This window comes from Sorex fumeus, unplaced genomic scaffold (genome assembly GCF_029834395.1).
Source record: "Sorex fumeus unplaced genomic scaffold, SorFum_2.1 ptg000003l, whole genome shotgun sequence".
Classification (NCBI taxonomy): domain Eukaryota; kingdom Metazoa; phylum Chordata; class Mammalia; order Eulipotyphla; family Soricidae; genus Sorex; species Sorex fumeus.
In genome coordinates this window covers 59,726,919-59,753,604 of record NW_026606060.1, presented here as the reverse complement: position 1 = coordinate 59,753,604, position 26,686 = coordinate 59,726,919, and the positions used below count along the sequence as shown (strand labels likewise).

Genomic DNA, 26,686 nt, shown 5'->3' with positions numbered 1-26,686 from the left:
GAGCGCCCAGCCCGGCTGGTGAGTTTCAGGTGTCCGCGCGGTCCCAGGGACCGCGGACGCCGGCTTCCCCCTCCGGAGCATCCCCCACCGGGAGACCCCAGGGTCTCCAACAAAGGGACGACGGCGCGTGCTCAGCAGCACCCTACCACCCCACCCTACTCCTCCCCCCCAGCCCGGCCCGGGCTCGCGCGTTCCAGCGCCCGGCCGTGCAAGGCTGCTGAGGCTGGGTTGGGGTGGGGAAAAAAAAAAAAAAGGGGCACGGGGCGCCTTTAAATGCAAATGAAGCCGCGGCCCGGGTCGGAGCCAACTTTCCCCACCCTCTTCCCTCGCCCGCCCTTCCCCGGCGGGCCGGTGCGCCGCCTAGAAAAACTTGTGCGGGGCCATTTTTGGGGCAGTAAGATCGAGCGAGGAGCCCCGGCGCCAGCGTGCAGCCCGAGAGCTCGAGCCGCCTCCCCTCCTCCTCCTCCTCCTCCTCCGCCGCGAGACCCCCGCCCCACCAGCTCGGCCCCGGCCGCCCGCGCCGCGCGATCCGCACCGGCCTCTCCCCCCACCCCGGGCCGCGCCGCGACCACCAGCCGCGCCAACCGCCCACCAACCGCCACCGAGGTGCCCGAGTGAGAGCAGAGGAGGCGGCGGCATGAGCGAGGCCACCACCACCACCACGACCACCACCACCACCACGACCACCAACACCCTCCCGCAGGCTCCGGCCGACGCCGCCGCTGCCGCCGCCGCCGCCGCTGCCGCCGCCGCCGCGCAGGACCCGGCGCCCAAGAGCCCGGTGGGCAGCGGCGCTGCGCCCTCGGCCGCGGCCGCTCTGGGCGCAGGCAACCCCGGGGGGGACGCGGCCCCCGCAGCCCCGGGCCCCGCGGCCCCCGCCTCGGCGGCCCCCGCCGGCGGCGAAGACGCGGAGAAGAAAGTTCTCGGTGAGTCAGTCCCGGGAGGGCTGGGCCGGTTCCGACGGCGGGAGCCGCGGGGCACTTGGAGAGTCGGGGGGTGGGTGGCGGGGTGGGGGGTGGCCGAGACGGGGTGGCCTCGGGGTTGGCGGGGAGGGGGATCGCGGAGACGCCCCCGGGGACGGGGGGATCCCTCGCTGGAGCTCCACGCGCGGCGCTGTGCCCTCCCTGGGGGGGCGTCGCCGCTGTCACCCCTCCTCCCCGGCGTGCACCGTGGCGCACCCGCGCGTCGTGGAACCGGGCGGGATGCCCGGGGAGAGGAGGAGGAGGAGGAGGAGGAGGAGGAGGAGGAGGAGGAGGGAGAAGGGGGGCGGCGAGCTGGGAGCGCGCACGGCGTGGGGATGGATGTGGATGTCGGGGAGGGGCAGACACGTGGGCAGGGGACGCGGGGGAACCGGGGCGGCGGCGGCGGCGGCGCCGGGTCCCGGGAGGCCCTCGTGGGCGGGGGTAGGGGTGTGTGTGTGTGGTTGGGGGTGGGGGAGAGCGAGGGGCACGGCAGGCTCAGGTGTCCGTCCCGGACGCCCTTCCCACATGGCACGGGAAGGGCGCCATGCTGCCGACCGGCCACATGCCGGCAGGGCGGGTGTTGCAATCCCGCCCGGCGGCGGCGGTGCCCACCGCGGCGCACCGGCTGTCCCTGCCCGCGCGCGCGCAGACGCCGGGATGCGGGGGTGGGGGTGGGTGGGGGTGGGGTGGGGTGCTGAAGTTGGTCCTAGACCTCGTTATCTGGGCAGACTCAGGGATGGAGATGGGAAGATACGACCTGGGGGTGGGGGTGGGGCTGGGGGGTGGGGGGTCCTGTGCATGCGTGGTGTGGTGTGTGTGTGTGTGTTGGGGTGGGGGGTTGAACACGTTTTTGGAGGGTCCCCTTCTTAGGTCACACCCCCCTGGGCGGCCTTCTGTGTTGGCGGAGCAGGTGGGCCGGGAATGGCTTTAGCTCTGCGTGGGGTGCCTGGGTCCAGGACAGGGCTGGCCTTGTTGCAGGTGGGGGTGGCAGATGTTGGCAGCATTTGGAGCTGGGGCGGGGTGGGGGACGCACAGTAGGACCCTCGGAGCTTTGTCTTGTCCACTCCCTCCCCCAGGGAGAGAAAGGACTGAGGGAACAGCGTGCAGACTAGAATGCCAGTCTGCAGTGCCCGCCTTGGGAGGTTGGTTTGCGTGGCATCACCCCCCCGCCCCCTACTTTTGTCTCCCCCTTACCCCCACCCCCACCCCCAGGACTTTTAACTTAGTTAAAAATATAAAGCAGCCATGAAGGCGTCAGAGCAGCCCAGCAGCCCTCCTGGTTCGCAGCGGCCAGAGTTGCTTGGAGCTCGTGGAGTTGGGCATGGGATCGTGTTGCCAACAGGTGTCTTTGAGGACTGTCCCATGCCCCGTGTCTGCGCCCCACCGGGTTCCGGTTACCCAGCACAGGGTGAAGACACAGCACGGCCGCGTCTTGCTGGCTTGTAAAAGGCACCTGCTCTCTGGTTTCCCCTGGGTGCCTGGACCTTTCTGGGGGCTCTGGGCGCCCGCGTGTTCAGATGGGGCGCAGGTCTCTTTGGGTGAAGGAGACAGGTGGAAGGAAGCGCCCCAGCCACAGAGCGCCCAGAGGCCCAGACTGCATCCCTAGTGAGGACTCCCGGGCCCCTCCTCATCCTGCTTTGCCTCCATCCCTCAGCTAGCCGGCGGCCTCGGGCATGACATTTCAACGCTGTTTGTCTCTGTCCAGTGTGTTCTGCCATCGCTGTCCTGGTGCCAACCGAACACATGGGTCCCTGAGACGTGCCAGGCATCGGGCCGACTGGAGTGGAATTTTGTTTTTGGATTCTCCCATTCTAGTTGTCGCAAACAGCCTTGTCGCTGCATCCTCCAGCTGTAGGAGAGGGACTGCCCCCCCCCACCCCCTTCCCCAGGGAAAGTAGCCCCAGCGCCAGGGCAGCCTTTTTGCTGGGTGGGGCGAGTTTTATGGTTCTCAGGGCAAGCTGTGTGTGTGAGTGTGCTTGGCCGTCTGAACCACTGGAAATATTTTGGGAATTAGGAAATTGTAACCAAAAACTAAGACTGCAGAGCAAAAAAAGAAACCTTCCTTCTGGGCAGAAGCTACACTTAGGAACTAGTTTTCATCGATCCAGTTTTCTGTTTGCCTTAGTGGTGCCTTTCTAATCAGGAGTGCGCCTTTGACATGATCGGACTAAACTTGAGCAACAGGAAAAGGAATAGAAACCAGTTTCTATTAGGGCATTAGTTTTGTTTTGTTTTTGTTTTGGGGCCACACCTGGTTCTGCTCAGGGCTTGTTCCTGGCTTTGCGCTCAGGGATCACTCCTGGCGGGTCCAGGGAACCATATGAGGTGCCGGGCATTAAAACTGTGTCCACTGTGTACTCATTGTGGCCCCGTAGGCCATTCATTTTAGGTCAAATGGAAGGTAGTACAGAAGTCTATCATTTGAAGTCCCTTGTACGGGAAGCATATAATTTATCAAACAGGCCTATTCTGTGTACACTTGTGTCTAAAACATTTTTTTTCTCTTCTCTTCTGCCCTTCTGTTCATGAGGATGACTTCAGGCTTATCGACCACCAAAGTGGGTCAGTCTCTTCACTGGAGAGGTTTTCCCAGCTGGGTCTGAGAGCTTGGTAGCTCAGTCTAGGAATGGGTTGGAAGGATTTTGGAGGTATAAAGAAGTTTTTGATTTTTTTTTAAACAGTTATGAAGTACTTCATTAGGCATTTCAGTTCTAGCAAAACTTTAAAGCTAAACCCCTCATAACAAAGCAGGTCCTTAATTACTATTTTAGTCTTGAATTGAAAAGCCATATTCTTATTGTTTATATTTGAAAATGATAAAACTTTCCCATAGAGAGGTAGCATGGCTTAATGTTAATTGTTACTTTCTCTGCTGAGTTTTAATTTTTTTTTTTTATGATACTCTATTGTCAGATTTCCTGCTTCACTGAGCTTTGGTAATTGCTTTGTGTATTTCCTGAATTTAGTTGGATCATAGACATTTCTAGAGGAACTCAGTTTTTTTGCATTCACAGTCCTTTCAGAGGTGTCATCCCAAATGACTAGATGGCTGACATAAATCTAGATCTACAAAAGTAAAAGTTTTATGACCTGATTCTTTGCTTAGATTCCTTCTCAAAGTCTGGGATTGTATGGAAATGAGCTGCATTTTATGGAAGCTAGCGACTCAGTAAAGAGGGAAGTTTAGTAGAGAAAGCCACTTATTTCCACTGACTGCAGAACGGAGGGGAAACCATCCAAGCCTGGAGTTCATCTCTGGAGAGGACTGTTACGTCACGTCTCAGAGTTGCTGCATACAGCGCTGATTGAAGCAGCATCAATTTGGTTACTGCTCCTGACTCCCGATAAGGCCCCATGGCAACTAGATAAATCACTTTAGTTGTTATCAAGGAGCTGCTCTGTCACCTAAGGAAAGTTTGCCTAATACTTAAGAGTTGTGAAAGTGTGGGGTTAAGGTCACTGGTGTTTATTTACCTATCTGCATTCTCTCCCTGCTACCCATCTTTTGTACTTGAAACTTTTTTTGTTTTTAAAATTATCATCTTGGGACAAGATCAGTAGAGCATGGCGGGTAGGGTGTTTGCTTTGTACACTGCTGACCCCAGATTCGGCATCCCGTATGGGCCCCCCGAAGCACCCCTGGCCAGCACTAATTCCTCAGCACAGAGCCAGGAGTGACCCCTGAGCATTGCAAGGTGTGGCAGAAAAAAAAAAAAGAAACAAAAACAAAAAGCCCTAAAATTTTCATTTTAAAGAGCATTTGTTTTTGTCTTCAGTAATTTTCTCAGTGACTGCAAAATTGCGTAGTCTTGGAACTACTGACTACTGAAAAGTTCAACAAGTACAAGGAATACAGGCTTCTGAAAAGAGTTTCTCTGAGATATCTTGGCTTGCTCTCTTTTGCTTATATATTTTGGGACTACTGCCCAGAGGAATAGTACGTAAGCTGCTTGCTTTGCTCCTGGCCAACTCTGGTTAGTTCCCTGGCATTGAATATATGGTCTCCTGAGCACTGCCAGGAGTAAGCCCTGAGTACCACTGGGTGTAATACATACCAAGAAAGGTTGTGTGTGTGTGTGTGTGTGTGTGTTATACATAATCATACATATAATTTATATAGTACACATATGTATACATAATATATGCGTGTGTTATACATAATTATACACATAATTTATATAATACACATATATATGTATATACATACTGTATACACACACATACCTCTTTCTCGGTATCTCCAGGTATGTTTAGGCTGTATATAATGCTATAAAGACCTTAGTGATATGAGCTTTATCTGTTTGTAGGTCAGATGCTAATTTATCTGCTTAATCCTATTTTAGCCACCAAAGTCCTTGGCACTGTCAAATGGTTCAACGTCAGAAATGGATATGGATTTATAAATCGGTATGTGTCTCTGCTTATTTTAAACCCCTATTTATGTTGTGACTCCTGCAGTTCTAAATCCTTTCCCGAACTTTATTTATGACTTTAAGTAGTCTCATTTGTAAGCTACTGGTCAGAAACTTAATTAAGCCACATTTCCAGAGCACTGACAAATCATTTCGTCTGTAAAAGTTAGTCATTAACGGAGGCAGAGGAGGTGGGGAGGGAGTCAGAAGGGGGAGGGCCGTGAGGGTCGCGGGCCCTGCTCCATCCCTTCCCAGCTGGGGAAAGGGAGTCTCCACTGGCCAGGCGACTTTCCTGAGGTCACCCCGCCAGTGAGTAATGGGCTGGATCTGTGACCAGAGTCTGGTCCAAGTCCTGCATGGAAGCCGCAGTGTTTTCTTAGCTTCTCCGCATGCAGGAGTGAGAACTCTGGGGCAGTTGGCGTACTGTGGGGACTGTGTTGTGGTGTTTTTTTATGTGATATCATTATTTTCTTTTCCCTCCCACTTTTCTTCCCTTCTAACTCCCCCCCTCCAAAAAAAAAAGCTCCCTTCATTTGCTTTCTTGTCTATGGTGGGTGGTGGTGGATGGTGCGTGCGTGTGTGTGTGTGTGTGTGTGTGTGTGTGTATGTGTGTTGTGGGGGTTAGTGCAGCCGGGTGGCAGAGGGACTGTTTCCAGTCTCGGTGTAAGGAGAGCCCCGTTCACAGCTGTGCCCTGTCCTTTTTCACTGTCTTGCTTTGCTTTCCCAGGGAGGGAAATGTGCAGCTCTGATTACAAGCCACATGACTTAGAGAGGAGAGGAAAGGGATGTTTCTGGCTGTCAGGACACTTGGGTCCCGCACGGTGTAATGTGAAGAGGAAAGGCGGTGTCTTCACAGGTGTGGAGCCTGGGCACGGAGTTGTGTGGAGACAGAAATCATCAGCAGGCACAAAGTTGCGTTCTGAGCTTGGGGGGGGTCTGAGCTTCCCAGACACCTGCCCTTTGCTATCTCCACGTATGAGCCCCTTTAATTGGGAACTTTTTCTCTTCCAACAGAAATGACACCAAAGAAGATGTCTTTGTACACCAGGTAAGAGCGCGTGTGTTGGTTATGGTATGAGGAGAAGGCCGTTGGGAATCGGCCGGGGTTCCTTCTCCCAGGATGAAGTCCTGTCATCTGTTCTCCTCTGCACTCTTTCTGGATTCTGTTTTGGCAAGAGAAAGCAGTTTCATATTTTAAGATTGGCAGATAAACTCTGTGTCCCATCATGTTGACTCTAAACGGTTTTTCTTTTGTATGTGTGTGTGTGTGTTGGGGGGAGGGGCACACCCACTGATGCTCAGGGGTTACTCCTGGCTCTGCCTTCAGGTATCACTTGTGGTGGTGCTTGGGGGACCATGTGGGGTACCAACCATGTATTATCTCTCTGGGCTGAAGTTGTGTGGGATTTTTTGTTTTTAAACAGTATAATGAATGCTTATTTTGACTACTTCCTAATTTTTAAACCCCCTGCAATATATCCTTAGCCAACCCCCGCGACCCCCACCCCCCACTAAAACAAAAACTCCTAACCCTTCAGTTTCTGCCTTAGCATCCTGTTCTCAGACCCTGCCCCTCTGTGTTTGGCCGGAAGCCTCCGTCTTTATCTTGGTTAAACCAAGTGCAAACCCACACAGTGCAGCTCAGACTGACAGCCCAGAGAAGCAGGCGTTAGGGGAAAGCTCCCAGTTCTCGGGATGGTCCTCACGCCTGTTCCAAAGAGGCACCATCAGCACGTGTGCCAGTCAGATGGCCCCCCAGGACTGTGGAAGGACGTGGAGAGAGGGAGACTGTGGGCACCTCTGCTCGCTCACAGTAATTCAGCTTTTCTTTAACCTGGCTGGCCAGGATGTGGTTTGTTTTATGTTGGTGTATCCTGAACTTGACTTTCCAAGGGAGGAACATCTGTCGTGACTGTCCTTTGGTATATTTAGTATTTGGTGAGTTGTCTTGTAGGCAAACCTTGTTCCTGGTATAAATGGTGAGGGAAGCCCCGTGGCAGGTCCCCAGGGGAGCATGTGTACCTCAGGGCTCAGGTAGGACTCCTGGTTTTCATTTGCGCGCACGTGTGTTCCCCTGCATTGGTCGGAGATGTTCATTTCTCTGAACGAGCTCAGTGTCTTTGTCGTGATTCTCTGAGTCTCTGCAGCTGTATAACTTGAAGAGGTCTATTATTCGGTTCAGAATATGGTGACTCTTAAGAGTCTTCCCAGGCCGAGAGGAAGCGTGTGGTGTGTGGTACCTGGGGGAAGAGCTCTATTTGGTGCCGGCCCAGTCAGTGTCTTAGCTGGGAGTGTGTGACCTGCTTCCAGCCCATGAGGTTGAGTGGTGAGTCACTGCGCTGTGTCGAGGCCTGCCCAGTCTAACAGGAAAAAGGGAGCAGGGCGGCAGGGAGGGGCCGCTTCTGGAAGGGCTGACTGTTCCAGCTGCCTGCGCACAGATCCTGTCCCGAGCTGCCTTTTTTTCCCCTCTGTGGGTGAGGTCTCTGCCCTATTGGCTCATTATTTTTCCCTTCCCTCCCACTCAGCGTAAGGGAAGGGCTGGATTACACATGCCTAATCGCTTTATAAAGTTAAGGTTGACCTAGTTCCAGAGAAACTCAGAGCCCCTTTAACTGTCTAGAGATACCCGCTCCTTAGCGAAAAGGAAGTTCCTGCAGGAATTCGCTTCTTCCTTCCACCGATGCCAAAAGTAAGGCCCATGCCTGAAGCCAGGAATGCCAGGCTGGTGTTGAAAGCAGGATAACGTTTTCAAAAATCACTCCCTAGATTCTTGAAGGTTGTCAGAGGGATGGGATGCGCCCGAATTTGCGTTGGGAAAAAGGATGAATAAATCCCACAGGGATTCAGCACAGGCTGTTCTGCTTGCAGCACCGTCACCTCCTCTGTCAGTATTTCCTTGTGATCTCAGATAACTCATCCGTCACCCTCATTTTCCTCATCCGTACTGTTGTGCAGGAGGGGAAAGTAATGTTTTATCGCTGATGTTTTGATTCGGAAGTTAATTTTGTATATGATTTTTCTGGAGGGGGAGTGGGTCACCCCCGTGGTCACGCGTGGTGGTGCTTAGGGACCCATAAGTGCTGGATTTTGAGCCAGGTTTGGCCTCATGTAAGGCAAGTGCCCTCGCCCTGTGCTAGCTCTGTAGCTCAATTTTGTGTATTCTCATAGGAACTTTATTTCCCTTGGCTTTATTATTTTTTTTCCACTTTTTTTCCCCCCCTAAACATCAGTCATCCTTCCGCCTTTGACACAGTTCCAACTTCCTTTGGAGATGAATGGCTTTTCTTATCCGCAGGAATGATCAGTCCCTGTGGTGGGTGGTGGTGTGTGGATGTGTGTATAAAAGGCGGATTCCCTAAGCTGAAGAGAGAGAGAGAAATAACAGATGCAGGATGATTAGATCACAGGCCAGGGCAGATGCGTGCAGAGGATGTGCTCGCTCTTTACACCACCTACCAAGGTGAACTTGAGAATAATATGAATGGAGAAAGTAATAATGGAATATAGGTTTTTTTCCCTTTCTCTTTTTAGCATTGTTTGTTGTTTGGGAGACTTGGAGTATCAGGAGAATGATAATTGCAAAAGGACGAATAGGAGCTCAGTAGTTGACTCATTATAGCCAGTAAACAGGAAAGTGTTGATACCAGTGGCCAACTGTGATGTACGTTTCATTTGGAATTTTTTCTTTTCTCAATAGACGGCCATCAAGAAGAACAACCCGCGGAAATATCTGCGCAGTGTAGGAGATGGAGAAACTGTAGAGTTTGATGTGGTTGAAGGAGAAAAGGTGAGAAAAATTGTGGTTTGGTGCACTTGTATAAATACATAGTACATGATGTCTTCTCGACACTGTATGAACCGAGGTCACTTTGAATTGTTTTGTATAGCAGGAAGAGGAGACTTGAGAAATATTTTGATTATGATGTCATAAACATTTGATACATTATAAAAAAAAACATTTTACTTGGTTTGGGGCCCACACTCAGCAGTGTCTCAGTTCTGTACTCAGGGATCATATCTGCTTTGGGGACCATATGGGACCATATGGGATGCCGGGGTTTGAACTGGGGTGTGCCGTGTGTATAGTTTTTCTCTTATTTAACTATGAGCACTATGATTGGAAAAGCTAATTTCTCGTTATTTCAAAATGACATGCTATTTTCATATCAAATGTTTATTCGAATGTCTATATTTAAGAATATGTAGGTTTATAATAGAATCATAGGACCTCCTGTTGAACAGAATACTCCTTTTTAGCATACAACTTTCAGGCTGTGATCTGTAAACATTTCACAAGTAATACACCATGGAGAATATGTTAATCTCAGTAAGAGAAGTCTCTGCTGAATCTAATGCATGTGTTTTTGGTTTGGGTGGGTATCGAAAGTTAAGGCATCTTTAGAAGATTGTGCTGGAGCGATAGCACAGCGGGTAGGGCGTTCGCCTTACACGCGGCCAACATGGCCGACCCGAGTTCGATTCCTCCGCCCCTCTCGGAGAGCCCGGCAAGCTACCGAGAGTTTCTCGCCCGCACGGCAGAGCCTGGCAAGCTCCCCGTGATGTATCCAATATGCCAGACACAGTAACAGCAAAGTCTCCAATGGAGACGTTACTGGGCCCGCTCGAGCAAATCGACGATCAACGGGAGGGCCTTTACCTTTACCTTTACCTAGAAGATTGTGCAACAACTCTGTGCAGATGAATACAACCCGAACAGCTAATGGAACATTGTGAAGTGTATTCACAGAATATTTTCATGCTGTTTCATAGTGCATTCCAGTGTTACTAATGGCATTTCTGCTTTGTTTTTAATCAAGACAGGTATATCCGTTAGACTGTATAAAATAAGAATGCAAACATTAATTTTGGTTTGGGGGCCTCACCTGGCGATGCTCAGGGCTTATTCCTGGCTCTGCACTCAGGAATTATTCCTGGCGGTGCTTGGGGGACTATATGGGGTACCAGTGATTGAACCAAGATTGACCATGTGCAAGGCAAACCACCCTACCCGTTGTGCTATTGCTCCGGCCCCCAAGAATAACGATACCATTGCCATCACAGCTGGTTTACCAACTAACCCGGTAAATGCCTGTCTTGCTCCTGTGCACGTCCTCGCCCACAAACGTAAGCCTTGTTTCACAGTCCACATGTGTAGCAGCACTCAACGAATAGTGACTACACAGTGGTATTGAGAGAAACCACTATTTTACCTAATGTAGAAATTTAAAGGTTTTTTTTTTTTTAAACCAGCGCGATCCCCAGGGAATCTTAAAAAGTTGTGACGAATTAATTGCAAGTCATGCATGGTTGCAGATGCCGGCCTGCAATGAGCGTTAATAGCCCATCACTGAACTGCCCCTAACATGTCTACCACCAAATAAAACTGGTCTGCCAGATTACTTATATCTGTAACTTTGCAGATCTGGAGGTTGGACACATTGAAGTAAGGTGTGAAGTTTGAATTCTTTGAACTCTGGTATTTTATCTTTGTTTTTGAAGCATTGTTTTGTCCCTCTACTCATCTTGAGAGAATGCTCAGGCTCTGTTTCAGGAGTATTAGGAAGGTCTAGAGAGAGATCATCCCGTGGGCGCTCTGTCGCTAAGAGCTCTTATTCCTGCTGTTATCAGGTACGGGTGTTTCACCCTCAGGAACGCATTGTGACCAGTGTGTCACACATCTGTCAGGAGAGGGTCTCTTGGTTACACTAAAGTACATGTTGGTGTCAGGATTTTCCAGGATGATAGCATTATCTCCATTCTTTCCACTGAGGACTCTTCCTGGTTTAGCATTACTTCTTTTAGAGTTGGATAATTTTTCCCAGTTGGTGTCCTTTAAAAAAGAGGTACACTCTGCCCTTGAACTTCCGAGTATCTAAACAGGAAGGCGTTGTTTAGGTCGTGTGAGCAGAGAGTCTGTCTTCCTTTCAATCGAGACATCAAACACGTTCTCTCCTTATTAAAACGCGGGTGTGTTTTTGAGGTCACGTTCCAGACTGTTAGTAGTTCTGCCAATTCTTAACATGCTGGCTGTCTCAGGCTCTTTCGAGGGTAGAGTACAGTGGCTCTTGGAAAAAAAAAATCAGAGGCTGTCTTGTTTTCCTAGGGTGCAGAGGCAGCCAACGTGACTGGCCCAGATGGAGTTCCCGTCGAAGGGAGTCGCTATGCTGCTGACCGGCGCCGCTACCGACGTGGCTACTACGGCAGACGCCGAGGACCGCCCCGGAATGTATGTTGCCTCTTCCTTACACGCGATTGCAAACGTTTCCGCGTGGGACCCGAAGTGTCCATACAGGGAACAGATAAATGCTTTCTCTTCTTCTGGGGAGACCAAATCATCTAGAATTGTGGATGAGAAATCATTAGTGCCCAGAGCTGATCTATCCCCAGCTATTGGCCTTCATTGAAAACAGGCCATTAGGAAGTCAGATCATCGGTTTGGACGGGTTTGTTGGGAAGGGAGGGACATTTCATCAACTTGTCATGGGGCTGAGTGAAGGTTGGCAGTGCCAGCATTGTCCAAAGGCTTTCTCTCTGCGTGGCTCTTTCTGCTTTGTTCTGGCCAGAATCTATATGTGTTGTATTTGCTGGCACCGGAGAACGGGTTGTCTGTGGTCAGTCAGCTTTGAAACCTGTTGTACATGTTTCGGTGCTGGCACTGTTCACCTCAAAACCAGCCTCAGGTTGACAAGAAGGAGTAGGGTACAGTTTGAACATGGCAGTGAAGTGTTAAATAATTTGCCTCTGTAACCAGCTGTTAGCACAACATTTCCCCATTATTTCAGAGTAAAGCAGTGATAATTCTCAGGATTTTTTTTCTTTAGATGGATTCGAGCCTGGGGAAAGTTTTACGGCCAGATTTGACTGGGGATCTCTTAGATCACATATCCCCAAAGAAATCCCATTGTTAATGAAGCCATGATCTGTTAGATTTGAATTATTTTTTTGAGTTTTCTTTACTAAGTACCTGGAATTGGCCGCATAGATATGCTAGGATTGGTGACTATGGATATCAGTCAAGGGGGCAAAAATCTCTCTTAAATAAGACTTCACAGCTGGGCATTCGGAAACATGCATCTGAAAGATGCCAGTAAAAACGGTGGAAGTGCATGTCAGTGAAGTTTTTGCTCTGCTCTCTTTGGAAGTCCTGACCATGTACTGTGAGAATCAGCATGTTTAGTCAGGAATCATGTATTTAGCTATTATATTCACTTTTTGAAACTCTGAATCATTTAACTGTATTAAGAAATACAGAAAAACTAGAAAGACAAAATTGAGTCTCATGGTTAATATTTTGGTGATCCACATTCATGTGTTTTTATTGCATAATTCTGTTATTGTATCAATATAAATGTATCAATAATACAAAAATGAATTATTGCATAATTATCACATCTGAAAAGTTTTTTAGAGGATAGGATTTTTTTTTTCTGCAGTTAGACTTACTGAGGCAATATGTAGTTCGAACTTTTACTTTTTAAGATTTAGTTGCCTTGTGATCTTGCTCCGAAGAGTTCTAAATTTTAAATACGCTCACCCTCAAAAGGAACGGTAATTGTTTTGTTAGTTGTTGATTCATTCATTTAAAAAGACTATAGTTGCTTAGCTTAAGACAACCTTTGGTATATGCAGATCCCCCTGTAGAGTATGTTTTGAAATAGATTCTTAGGAGGAGTATTTTTGGCTGTTTATATTTTTATTTATAAAAGATTAGTATATGGCACAGTAGTTTACAGGAGAAAGAGTAAAATGAGTTGAAAATGTCCCATTGTCAGTAGGTGAATATGCTTAGAAGCTGCTACTGTACCCGTAGTTTCTATTAAAATGCAACCATCATTTATTCCTAAAGGTATGAAGAGAACTGCACCTTAATATGTCAATGGTGATCTCAAATATTTCATTGTTCGGTTTCATTGATAGTCTTATTGTTGAGAATTCCAGAATTACGTTTGTATGTGTCTGTGTATATTAAGGTTAGTGTATTAAAAGTTTTAAGAGAACACTTAAACTCATTACCTGTAAAAATAAATCACACTTTTTATGAAAACTGTTATTTTTAAAAATTGAGCCTGAGGAGGGGTGTTGCTTTGATTTTTTTCGCACCTGTCCGATGTGTGGTTCAAGCATCGATAACTGAATTCTCCTCTCTCCTGCTGAGAATCCCCGCATCACTGTAGGTTGGGGAGACCCCCATGTGCCCTGCTGGGGGAGACCTGGGGAGAGGCAGACCGCTTGACGATAGCCTTTCGAGGGTAGCGTGACCTCAGCACCCCCTCCCCGGAAGACTTAGAGGCTCCATCCACACTCCGAGGACTGCGGGGAGTAGGCCGGCTGGGGCAGATCTGGGAGACCCCCACACAGGCCGTTCCGCTTGGTGGTGCCCTGGTGCGGCCCCAACAGGGGTCTGTGTCGCTTGGGGCCTAGTGGCCTGGGCCTTGCTGGGGTTCTCTGGCTGACTGGCCCACTAACACCCACTGGTTGCAGGCAGAGGCCTGTTAAATTCATGGTAGAGGAATTGAATTGCTCTTGCTTTCTGCTTCTTGGTATTTTGTCTGCACCAGTTTACTTTAACCCTTGGTGTAGTTTCTCCCCGGCACTCACCTGCTCTGTGTTATGGATGGGCTTCGCCCTTTGCGGGGAGAATTTGGGTTTTTTCCCCTTTTGGTGATCTTATCCTAAATGGTGTTCTTTGGTTCTTTACCTTGCTGCAACTTCTTCTGAATCTCTGTTTCTTTGCTTCGCTAGTACGCTGGGGAGGAGGAGGAGGAAGGGAGCGGCAGCAGTGAAGGATTTGACCCCCCCACCACTGACGGGCAGTTCTCTGGGGCCCGGAGTCAGCTGCGCCGCCCCCAGTACCGCCCTCAGTACCGGCAGCGGCGGTTCCCGCCTTACCACGTGGGACAGACCTTGGACCGTCGCTCCCGGGTCTTTCCCCATCCCAACAGAATGCAGGTAAAATGGCACCTGGGACTCCTTCAGCAGTCCTCACCCCTCCGTCCGTCCTTCCTCTGCCTCCTCCTCCTCCTCCTTCTCTAACACCAGCTGCCTGACGCTGCCCTCGCCCAGGCAAGGCTGGGGGTCTGCTTTTGCAGAGCAGAGCAGTCTTCCAGAAACAGTCCCAAAGTCCAGCCTCGGAGCCAGGCCTGCCCGCGGGGGGCCGGGGTCCTGGCTTGAGATAGGTTCTAACCTGGAGGGAAGAAAGGAGGGGAGTGGCAAGGCTGCCAGCTGCCCCTGTGCTTCGAGCATCTTGTCTCTGCTCAGGCACCGGTGGGCTTGGAGGGAACTGCACTGTCTGTGGGCTTGGAGGGAACTGCACTGTCCGTGGACTTGGAGGGAACTGCACTCAATATAGAGGCTGGCCCGACCGTGGGTTATAGGAATGATGAGGCACCTCTCCCACAAGGTGGTAAGGACTCTGTGAGTTCAGGGTAAAGAGTTCAGGGTGATGCCAGGCTCTAGAAAGTCTTCCTTTAGAGGAGACGGGCTCTTCTGATGGAGACTGGAGATAATTGACCACTGAGGGCTGCTCATTCCCCCTTTATCGCCACGGAATAAACACCTGTATCACCCTTGGTGCTCGTCAGCCCCAAACCAGCTTTGCCGTTTCCAGGAACCTTGGAAAGCTAGGGCTAGGATATCATTATGTTATCACACTCGCTGCGACTTCTTCCTCGGAGTGTCCTTGGTTTTTGTTTTTTGTTTTTGCACTAAGTGTTTTGACTGAACATTATGTTCAGTCTGTTCTCGGCTACCCTACTCCTGCCCCGGCACGCATGACCATGTTCTTCTCCATTGCTGCTTGTTTTTCCCTTCCACTCTTCAACAGCTGTCCCTGACAAATGCGCTAAAAATAACAAGTAGTCTCACATATATGGAGAGAGGTCAGAAGACATGTAGGTTCCTTAGGGGAGACCTGGGCTTCTAGGAAACGAGGCCAGGAAGAGGCAGGGGATTGTAGCATGGATTTAATTTGAGCGCATTGGTATTTTTCCTGATATTTGTTCTTAGCATGTAGTGTATACGAGAGCCTTTTATTTATTTATTTTTTTGAAGCATCATTTTCAAGGGCCAGAGAGACAGTACAGTTGGACTTGGTGCTTGATCCGGCAAAGTCGACCGGCTTGATCCGTAGTACCCTCTCTGTTGTCCCTTTAGCCCTGCCAAGAGTGAGCTCTAAGCACCTCTGGGTGTGACCTCAAAACCAAAACAGACCCCAAAAGCCCCTCCTCATTTTCTTCAAATTTCTTGAAATAAAGTGTACAACATTGTAGGAGTCGGAGGCTCAAAACAAAGTGGTTCATCAGTGACTTGTAAAGCCTCATTTGCAGAAGATAGTTGAAAACTAATTCTGAAACGGTGCTTATCCTGATCAGGGCGTTTAGTCGTTTCAACTAAATGGGATAAATTTCTCACCTGTTCCACATCTGAGATCTGGAGTCCATCTACAGATTTTCTCTGATTTTTCTAACACCTGCTCTGAGATGCAGTGGCTTTAGGGTCTGTTGAAATCAACAGGCAGCATTGACAAAGGTTCTTTACATTTTTACATCAATGGCTGCTAGAAGATTGCCAGTGTAATGGTTTTTTAAATGTAAAGGATGCGGGGCTGGAGCGATAGCCGAGTGGGTAGGGCGATTGCCTTGCATGCGGCCGATCGGTGTTCGATTCCCAGCATCCCATATGGTCCCCCGAGCACCACCAGGAGTAATTCCTGAGTGAAAAGCCAGGAGTAACCCAAAAAGCAAAATTAATCTTTAAAAAAATAAATAAATAAACCAATAAAATGTAAAGGATGCGTGCTTGCTTCGGCAGCACATACACTAAAATTGGAATGACGCAGAGAAGATTAGCATGGCCTCCGCGCAAGGATGACATGCAAATTCGTGAAGCATTCCATATTTTTCCTACTTTCCCACCTGCCCTTTAGTAACAAAAATACATTTGTGGATTTTTTTTTAAGTTTAAACCTAAATAAAGTTTTCTAAGAGTGAAATAGAAATAAAACAAAATGTAAAGGATGCTAAGAATGATTGAGGCTGGATGGAAGCCCTCCTGGCCAACATTTTTAACTATCTAAAAATGTGATACTGTTGACTGTAGGCGTGGGGGTGGGGGAGGGGGTGGGGATGGTACCGTGTAGACCAAGGATGAAGCACGAAATAGTGATGGCCACAGGACTTCCGTTTCCACATATTACTTATTTGGGAATTAAGTTGAGTTGGTTGCTGAGTTAAATACCAACTGTGTGTGGTCCTTGAGAAAAGAATCCCGTGGCAGAGGACAGCGAACGCACCTTTGCGCCGCCCGAGCAGCGCTTGGTCTTCCTGTGGCTTGATGGCCTGGCAGGGATCGCTAGGTGGTGGTGGTGATCGTTTGCAAAGAAGAGATGTCTAGGGGTTTGTTGGTGGTGGTCGAGCCATGCCCAGCCGTATCAAGCTTTAACTTATTCTTAGCTCTGACTCGGATCACGCCTGGCAGTGCTCTGGGGACTTTGCGGGGTGCTGGGGCTTGAACCTGGGTCAGCTGCCTGTAAGGCACGAGCCTTACCTGCCCTACTGTGTCTCCAGCCTGAGATTTCAGCAATTTAAAACACACACACAAACACACACACACACACACAGACACACAAATATACATATACCACTTTTTCCTGCCGGTACATGGGCAGGAAGTAGCAGGACTGAGTTTAAACACTGCCTGTCCACGCTCTAGAAAACTCTCATCCTGTGTACTTGTAAACTGCTGTCTGTGTCTGTCCTTAACCTTGCTGAGCGTCGCTCCATCAGTGAATGAAGGGGATGCTTCTGTGCATGGCATGGTTGCGTGAAGAGAGGGAGCTAGGACAGGGAACCAGGGCGAGGGAGCATTATTAGTGAAACAGGTTTTAGAGCTGATGGCACCGTTCCTGCAGCCCAGAGCAGCAGAGGTGCTGTGGGGGTCGGAAGGCCGGCTTCCGAGGCAGCACCTGGGGGTGGGGTGGGGGTGGGGGTGGAGGTGTGGGAGATGGTGTAGGAAGTATAGGTTAGAGTTAGGAATTTATTTGTGTTGTTGTTTGGTTTGCGGGCTGTACCTGGTTGTGCTTACTTCTGGCTCTGCTCTCCACCATCATTCTAGTGGAGGCAGGACCCCCCCTTCCAAACCCCCCCCCACACACACACACATCGTGCCGGGTATCATACCTGAGTTTGCTGCATGGAGGGCAAGGTTCCTAGGTTCTCTAATGTCTCTCCAGCCCAAGAAAGTGTTTTGAACAGAGAGGTGACAGTGTTGGAACATGCATGAATGTGTGTTGTAAGAAATAAACAATACCCTTCTGACTTCTGGTTACACAGATACTGGAAGACTGGCGAAAGATCAGGTTTGATGGAGGAGAGGAAATCATTTGACAGAGTCTCTTTTGCCAGTTAAAATTTCCCTCCAAGGAGAGAGATCAAATAGATGCAGAAAAAGCAAGATGTAGTCAGGAGGCATAGACAGAGACGAGGGAAGGAAGCTGTGGTGTCTGTCTCCAGGACTGACTCTGAGAAGAGACTTGGATGAACCCAGGGGGGCGTGCTCTTCAGTTGGGGCAGGCCAGGAAATGCCAACTGGGGGGGGGGGGGCTAGTGCGGAGGTCAAAGGGCACCTCGAGGGGCGAGCAGGAACTGTAGGCAGAGCAGGACGAGGCAGAGTCTACAATGAATGGAATACGAAGATCGATCCTAGGATGGAGTTCTGGTGCGCCCCTCAGCAGTTAACAGTGAAGGAAAGGAGAAAGTCTGTCAGAGAGGCAACGAGAGAAAGTGTCAACAGGAAAATGTATTTTCAGAAGGGAAAATGCTGTGCTAAGTGTTGTAGCGATAAGTGCGGGAAGTTCGGTCGAGCATCAGTGATTGGACCTGGTAACTTGGGGGTTAGTCATATGATGAGGCACAATTCACTGTGTCGAGTGGATGGATTCAAGATAGTGAAGTGTGAGGAAGGGGAGATACGATGTGTCTCTTTGAGGAGGTTTCTGTGGTGGTGGTGGTTTTCCTTTGGGGGGAGAGAGAGAGAGAGAGAGTGTGTGTGTGTGTGTGTGTGTGTGTGTGTGTGTGTGTGTTCGTAAAGGAACTCAAAGAAATTAGGCAGTTAATGGAAGGTCTGGGGCCTGGGAAAGGTGCTTTTTTTGGGGAGAGGGGTGGGAGAAGTACTCCCAATGAATCTCAGGCTCTGCACCCAGGAGTTACCCCTGTGAGTGTTTGGTGGACCATATGGGATGCCAGGGATCGAACCTAGGTTGGCCATATACAAAGGAAACGCCTGTTGCACTTTCGCTCCAACCCTGGGCAGGGTTTTGGTTTAACTGGGTTTTCTGTATGAGGGAGGGAGTTCCCTCAGGGAACAGTTCCCGCCTCCTTCACCAGGAACTTACTGTTAAGCTGTGAGATGCGTGGATCAGGGGAGAGGCATACCTGCGCGACACACACTTGTGCGCACCTTGTGATCGCATTTGTGTGTGTGCATCTTCTACTTGCACCTGAAATCACGGACCCCTTAAGAGACGGTGAATGCCTGCTCCCCGAGTTTCTCACTTCTAACTCTCCTTCTCCAGTAAGAAGATGCTGCTTTGGAGAAATGACTGATATTTTTTAGAGCTGGGCCTAAGAGCCTGGAACATCTTGTTGTGCCAGAAAGCAAGGAAATACTCAAAGAATGTTGGAGATTTGTCAGAAGGACTGGAGCCAATTGGCCAGTAACAATAGTAACTCATTGAGTAAAAGAGAAAACCATGAGTCTGTTGAGATTGAAATAAACACATCGGGGCTTTGATGGGGAGCAGAGTATTTAGAGATCTTCCCCGTTCCTCCTCCCCAAGGCCTCCTTAATGGGCAGGAGTGGGGGTGGGGTGGGGAGTGGAGTATACTTGTCTAGGAGACCCTGGGCTGAGGCCTCTCTCTTCTCTGAGTGGGCAGTGCCCTTTGTCGGCCCCCCTGCCAAAGAGGCATACCCTGAACGGAGGAGGAAATGTTGAACTCCCCAAACTGAGAAATACGTTACAAAAATAACTAGCCTGGAAAGTGTGAAGGTCGTGAGTATTGGCCCAAGAACTGTTTCGGACCGACAAAGAGACAGACCCACTGCAGTGCCTGGTGTGTCCCCAGAGGCTTCTGCTGGCAGAGACAAAAGTTACGGGGGCAACTGGCAAAGCTGGAATGGGGGAGTCCGAGCTTTAGATCCTGCTTTTTCAGCCTTTCTGTAAATTGGCAGTGACCTTGCAAGAAGAATAGATGGGTGCGGTGTCCACGCGTGTCTGGGACTGCGGGAGGTGCTGCAGAAGGGAACTCTGTCCGGGAAGGTTCAAGCTCTCGAGGAACAGGGGGCAGGTTGACACTGGGTGTGAGCGTGGACGGATGCTTGTCCTGCGTCTGAATGGAGATGGAGATGGAGATGGATAAGGATGTGTCAGGACCAAGAGGCTGTGCCCGAGCTTTTCTGGGTGCGCCCCTCGGTGAAGTACGGCGGGTGGGGGCCTCTTGGTGTGGAGGGAAGAAAGTGTCGTGTCGTAGGGAATGTCAGAGACTGTTGATGGACTGTGGTTTGGCGGTTTGCTTCGGGTTTGGTTTTAGTTGTCCCTTCTTCTGCTGGAAGTTCTACAGGAAGTTCATGTACTTCTCGCAACTGCGCACCGGCTTCTCACCGAGGAGGGATATTTTCTTTCAGAAAGTGCTGAAGCCGTTAGTGTGAGCAGTTGAGGAATGTCAAAGGGAGAAGTGAGCAGGTGGGAGCAGGCTGCGGCTGGGATGCGCGGGCGGAGGGAGGAAGAGGGCAGGTCCGTGACCTTTGGCTGCAGAGACTTGCTCAAGGAGGTGGCCCGAGAGGGAGGGGCTGCCCGTTTGTAGCATTGAAGACTGGGAGTTTAACAAGGTTGAAGAAGGTCCTCTTGTTGTTTAAGATAATACATTCCAATTTTTTCATAGCAAGAGATGAATGGGAAACTTTGAGATGTTCAGTCAACCCCATAAAGTAAAGTGAGGTGCTCCGGATTACAGCGAAGGGTTGGTCCAGTGGGAGGGAGGTTTCTTCCTCTGACTCAGATTTCATCAATAAATGGTTCCCAGTTCTGGTCCACGGGTCGCAGCGTTGTGTTGAAACTTTCTGCTTCTCACAGAAAGTTTTGGTTTGGTTTGGTTTGGTTTTTGAAAACCTGAATGCAGCTGTGTGTCTTCTGTGCTGTGGCATGACACTCATTTCCGTTCTCGTGGCCTCCTTCCAGGCTGGTGAGATTGGTGAGATGAAGGACGGCGTCCCAGAGGGAGCACAGCTTCAGGGACCGGTTCATAGAAATCCCACTTACCGCCCAAGGTACCGCAGGTACGTGTGCATCTTCTTTTCCAGCGAATGGCCCAGTGAAGAATGGCACCGTGGTTGGGAGAAGGGGTCGAGGCTGGTTTCGTGGACCGAGTTCAGAGTTAGCAGATGCTCTGACTCTATGCCCGAGTTTGGGGGGACTCTATGCCAGCATCTATTAACAGTTTTGGAGGACTCTTAACAGCATACGAGCTGTTTCCGCTGTACCTAATGACAATTTCTTTGTTAACCCTGCATCAAAGTAGCCTTTGTATCAGATTTAACAATAAAATTAAGTCCCAATTTGTTTTATGTCTAGTGAAATGGGTAGAAGTTAATTGATGGGAATTTTAATGGTGGTAATACATCGAGAGGAAGGATTATCAGGATTTGAGCACCAACAGCCTTACCAGCTGAGTTAGTCTAAACTGTTGGTGATAAACGTTTCACTGTGAATTTTAGTAGCTGTATCTCCTTGGGCAAGTTTCTTGACTCTTAAGACTTAGTCACCAGGTGTGCATTCAGGACTATTCTGCTACTGTGAAGAGGGTTGAAAGTACCGAAGCAGCCAAGATAATCAGTAGGTGCCTGGGGTAGTAAGCCCTCGTCAATGTCTGATAGTATTTCAACACTGCCAGGGAGCTGAATATTAGTTGAGGGAGCGGGTATTTTATATCAGGAGTGTTTGTTGGGTGCCTGGAATGTGTCCGCTCCAGATCAGTGTCCCAGGAGAAGACAGGGCCGAGGGTTTCTCGCCACGCTCCATTCCGTTGGCTGCGTGGGCCTGTGTCTAAATCCAGTAGTACATGCCGGCTACTTGAGTGTTGAATCCTGTAAGAAGTACTGACATCTGTCGTGGGGGCCCTTGGCCCTGTTTCACTCCTTGTCTTGTTGTGTGCTTGGCCCAGGGGACCTCCTCGCCCACGCCCTGCCCCCGCTGTTGGAGAGGCCGAGGATAAAGAGAACCAGCAGGCGGCCAATGGCCCCAACCAGCCATCTGCTCGCCGGGGGTACCGGCGCCCCTACAACTATCGGCGTCGCCCCCGTCCGCCCAACGCTCCTGCACAGGATGGCAAAGAGGTGAGTGCGGCAGGCCGGGAGCTGATGCCGGAGCATCCTTGCACCTGGTCGCGCCCTCCAGTGAAGACTGGGGGTTATCTGATAACACTACGTGTGCATGTGTGTGCGTATAAATGGATGTATGAAATCACATCAGGTATCTGTAAAGGCTGTGTACATACAACACTGTAGCACTGTCCTCCCGTTGTTCATCGATTTGCTCGAGCGGGCACCAGTAATGTCACCATTATAAGACTTGTTACTGTGTTTGGCGTATCGAATACGCCATGGGTACCTTTGCCAGGCTCTGCCATGCGGGCGGGATACTCTTGGTAGCTTGCTGGGCTCTCCGAGAAGGACGGAAGAATCGAACCCGGATCGGCTGTGTGCAAGGCAAACACCCTACCTGTTGTGCTGTCGCTCCAGCGATTCAGCAATGCTGAATGTACATACAGCATTCGCATATTTTAAGATACACATACATTTTAGTATATGTAGTATTTCCCATAAGCCGCCTATGTCTGCACCCATTGGTGTGTGCTCATTCGTCCGGGGTGTGCGTTTGCATATACGCCCCCGTAAACGTGGATATGGGCTTCTACTCTGCACACAGCACACACACCAGGGGTTGGAATTCTGCTGGCCTCTGACGAAGTCACCCCCACCAGCGGAGTCCCCACATGAAGGGCGGCACCTACGGCCAGGAGTGTGGGGAGCGACTGTGTGTTGGAGGCAGTTGTGGCGGGCAGCGGTGGCTGCGGGGACACACAGCTCTTCTGTCGCGCCGAGTCCCAGTCCCTGCTCCCCCGTTGAGATGTGGCATGGTTGGTGATTCGCTTTCACGGCTGGAAGAGTGCAGGTTCTGAGTCAGCTGAGTCTTGAACTTTCCTTGGTCCCTGCGTTGATTGCACCTCTTTCTCTCCGGTTTCTTTGCGGGTTTAGACCAAGGCAGGTGAAGCGCCATCTGAGAACCCCGCTCCGGCCACCGAGCAGAGCAGTGCTGAGTAACACCAGGCTCCGCAGGCACCACGTCCATCTGCAGGTGAGACGCCGGCCCGCTGACTCTGCTACCTTGGCTTTCTCAGCATCCTCCGCTGGGATAGACCAAACCCCCCCCTCCCCTCCCTCGGTGCTGATGTGTCTCTGGAATTCATCTTTATTGACTGGTCTCTGTGGACCTAAGCGGTCCTTTAGTGGCAGGCACTCTGGAGAGACCCTAAACGGTTGACTTTAACGACCCCTAGTGGCCAGTTTGATCTTCTGCTGGACAGCGGCCTCCATGTGGGGAGGATGGGCTCAAGGTCTCTCCTGCCCTTTCCTCCTTGATAACTGGCATTTTAAATTCTGACTCTGTGCACGAGTAAGGCCAGGGGAATCTGTGCCCAGAGCAGGCCCTGGCGCCCCTCTGCTGGGGGTCCTGAGCAGCTCGTCCACCTCAGCAGTGGGGACAGTATGAGCTCCCGAGGGTCACTGCCAGACGCAGCCAGCTCGCTCTTCACGAAGGCCTGCCTGGCATCTCACTTCTGTCTGTCTGCGGCCTGCTTGGTGACAGTCTTTGGAAATTTTACTGCTGTAGGTAGGACCAGACCTAGAAAGACCAACCTAATGATGCTGTTAGTCTTGACAGAGTTTATAAGCCACAGTTGTTTCTTATTCCCTGTTTCTCTACCAACTGTCCTCTCTCAACTCTCACTGCAGTGTTCATTAAGAAGTAGTTTTTTGTTGAAAAGAGATTGTCAGCCTTGTTATTTTTCAAAAGCTTAACAAATTTACAATTTTGAGGCTGATACAAGCTTCTTCCTTTTTTCTTTCTTTAAGCCAGCTACTTTTATGACAGACAGTGTGGGAATGAAGCCAGCCTTTCAGTACATGGTGTTGCTTGTGCTGATGGTGGCATGCTGGGTTTTGTTTTGTTTTGTTTTCCTCTAAAGTCATGTGAACTTTTTATCAGAAAAGTGCATTCTTGGGACTGGATTGATAGTAGAGTGGGTAGGACATTTGTCTTGCATGTGGCCGACCAGGGTTCAATCCCCAGCATCCCATATGGTCCCCCAAGCACCACCAGGAGTAATTCCTGAGTGTAGAGCCAGGAGTAACCCCTGAGCATCGCTGGGTGTGACCCAGAAATCAAAAAAAAAAATGAATAAAAGTGTATTCTTTGTACAAACTTGTTTGCATTAACAAATTTAGAATTATATATTTAGAATAGCACTGTAGCTCTGTCCTCTCGTTCATCGATTTACTCGAGTGAGCCCAGTAACCTCTTCATTGTGAGACTTGTTACTGTGTTTGGCATATTGAATATGTCTCGGGGAGCTTGCCAGGCTTTTCCATGCAGGTAAGATACTCTCGGTAGCTTGCCAGGCTTTCCAAGAGGGGCGGAGGATTCGAACTCAGGTTGGCCGAGTGCAAGGCAAACGCCCTACCCTCTGTGCTATTGCTCCAGCCCTATGTGTTTAGAATAGTAACACTATTTCTAGAGGCATTGTTTCTAAAGAAATCATCTGAAATAATCAGAAAAATTTATTCCACTCTTTCCAGTTTGTCGAACATTATAGATAGAAGGCCAGTGAATTGTGACTTAACCTCTATTAGATTATTGCACAGCCACTGGAGTGGTAGTGAAGAGTTATTAAGATGATACTGTTTATTTAAAAAGACATCTTGATGGAGCTTGTTAACATGACTTTACAGTTCGGTTTGGTTTGGGGCCACCCCCAGCTCAGTGCTCAGGGCTTGCCCCTGTGTCTGTAAGTCTGAAAAGATACACATGATGGATTTTGTTTAGTTTTTGAACTAGTAAACTTTTTTTTTTTAATGTAGAAGTACTGCTGTTTATTCAGCCAATGATAAGGCTGATTGAATTGGGCATGAACTTCACCTTACTTTTTTTTTTTCACTTTTTATAATTTTATTTATTGAATCACTGTGAGAGCAGTTACAAAGCTTTCGGGTTTAAGTCTCAGTCATACAATGAAACACCCAACCCTTCACCAGTGCCCATTCTCCACCACTAAAAACCCCAGTATACCCCCATCCCACACCCTACGTTTACCTGTGGGGCAGATGATTTCCACATTACTCTCTCTTTACTTTGATTATAGTCAATATTTTGACACCAGACCCACCATTATTATTTGGGATTTTACCCCAACACTCAGGTCTGCTGAAAAGGCAACAGTAGACAATTTGTTTTCTATTGCTGATTATGAATAACATAAGATGTCGCGTGGCTGCAGTAGTGGCCGCACGATTTTGAAATTCCAAAGTTTTAACAATGAAATCTGGAGGGATTTCTGCCAAAACCTGCTGGGTTCCGAGATTTGTTCCTGAGTCTCTGGGATCATGGCCGTTTCGCAGCTTGATCAGAAGCCAGAGAGGCCATTTGTGGGCGGCGACTCGGGGTCTCATTGAGGCGGGGAGGAAAGGGCCAGCTCCACCCCTATCCCATGAGACCCTGTGTGTCTCGTCACTGAGGGCCCAATCCTGACTGTCCAGTGGCCTCTGGAGGATGGCTGCCACTGAACTGCCAAGGGGGAGCAGGAGGAGGGACTGCACCCTTTCCCTCTGGGGTGGTGCGGTGACAGTAACCTACTGCGGAGTCCAGACACATTTTTACCAAAAGCCGCTGGCTTTCGAGATTTTTCTGAGTCTCTGGGATCATGGCTGTTAAGCAGCTTGATTAGGAGCCAGAGAAGCTGTTTGTGGGCGGCGACTCGGGGTCTCGTTGGGACTGGGAGGAAAGGGCTGGCTCCACCCCCATCCCATGAGGCCCCACGTGTCTTGTCTCTTGAGGGCCCAAACCTGACTGTCCAGTGGCCTCTGGAGGATCGCGGCCACTGGGCCGCCAAGGGGAACAGGCCAAGGCATGAAACCTATTCCCACCTGGGGTGACCCAGTGCCAGTAACCTACTACAGGGACCGGATGCATTTCTGCCAAAACCCATTGGGTTCCGCGATTTGTTTCTGAGTCTCTGGGATCATGGCCGTTAAGCAGTTTGATCAGGAACCAGAGAGGCCATGCCTCCAATGATATAGCTAAGCTGGTGGTGGTTTGTGGGTGTGTCTCCCACATACCTAACTTTTGGCTGTTTACTTTCTTGGTAAACTTTGCCCCAAGTTTTTGGGGTCTGGCTAAAGGCACAGCAGCAATTTGGGGGTATCTGGAAGTCTGAAGGCTCCATCAGGCTGCTGATGCACTCGCCTCACAGGTACAGATTGACCTGCTGGCGGCACCATACCCCCAGCTGTATTTTTTTGAGTGACACGAAAAGCAGGTATTCTTTTCCCCCCTTTTCTTTGTTAGACTCTTGGTCATTTTGTCACTCCTTATCAGTCTGGTGGGATTGTTTCCTCCCCAGGTGACCTAAAGAATATCTGACCATTCAAAAACTAAAGCAAAGCAAAAGAGCAAACCACCTTACCAACACCAAAGAAACATGCAAGCAATAACGCGGACAACGACGACGAATCAAGAAGTGGACATTGGAATGTTTATTACTATTCATTACGCAACAAACAACTACAAAAGCGAATATCACCGCATTTCCCAGGAAGCTGAGCGTTCGGGAAAGCCTGCACACAGGAAGAGAGCAACCCCCCCGGTTTCCGCAACACTAGGTTTCTATTTTTTTCTTGGTTTTTACTGTTTGGTAATATGAATTGAAAGAAGAAATATTAATACCACAAGGGGAGAACCCCAACCAAAGAAATCTGAAATATATAGTAAATGCTTTTTTTAAAAATTTTTTTCCTTTTATGTTCATTTTGGATGCTGGTGCTAAACTTCCAAGTGTCGTGATTTAAAAAAGAAATTTTATGCCCTTATTTATTTCTAGGATGAGGGGAGGACAACATTGTTGCTTTCTTATGTGACTCTCTTTGAAAATGTGCAGTAGGAAGTTCCTCAAAAATAAAATTTTTACCCTTAAAAGGAAGTGATATATA

General features: G+C 49.6%; 1 protein-coding gene and 1 non-coding gene across 3 annotated transcripts; both read left to right on the top strand.

The window, feature by feature from the left end:
* Window positions 1-338: 338 nt before the first annotated feature.
* Window positions 339-26,682, top strand: YBX3 (Y-box binding protein 3). Of its 2 annotated transcripts, XM_056115943.1 has the most exons (10): window positions 344-926; window positions 5,306-5,369; window positions 6,389-6,422; window positions 9,072-9,161; window positions 11,478-11,600; window positions 14,117-14,323; window positions 20,607-20,704; window positions 21,589-21,760; window positions 22,682-22,781; window positions 26,101-26,682. In XM_056115943.1, exons 1-9 carry the CDS (start codon window positions 638-640, stop codon window positions 22,745-22,747), a joined length of 1,143 nt encoding a protein of 380 aa, XP_055971918.1. In that variant the 5' UTR covers window positions 344-637; the 3' UTR covers window positions 22,748-22,781; window positions 26,101-26,682. The 2 variants fall into 2 exon arrangements, with proteins under 2 accessions (XP_055971927.1, XP_055971918.1); XM_056115952.1 differs by lacking the exon at window positions 14,117-14,323 and having other exon boundaries at window positions 339-926.
* Window positions 16,168-16,274, top strand: LOC130029069 (U6 spliceosomal RNA). The gene has a single exon (XR_008793269.1). It is a non-coding gene; the product is annotated as a U6 spliceosomal RNA (small nuclear RNA).
* Window positions 26,683-26,686: the final 4 nt, after the last annotated feature.

Bases quoted from the DNA above. Each gene is read 5' to 3' on its own strand.
- YBX3 (XM_056115943.1), top strand. From the start codon at position 638: ATGAGCGAGGCCACCACCACCACCACGACCACCACCACCACCACGACC. The intron at 6,423-9,071 runs GTAAGAGCGCGT...TTTTCTCAATAG, and splicing joins AAGATGTCTTTGTACACCAG to ACGGCCATCAAGAAGAACAA. The intron at 9,162-11,477 runs GTGAGAAAAATT...TTGTTTTCCTAG, and splicing joins ATGTGGTTGAAGGAGAAAAG to GGTGCAGAGGCAGCCAACGT.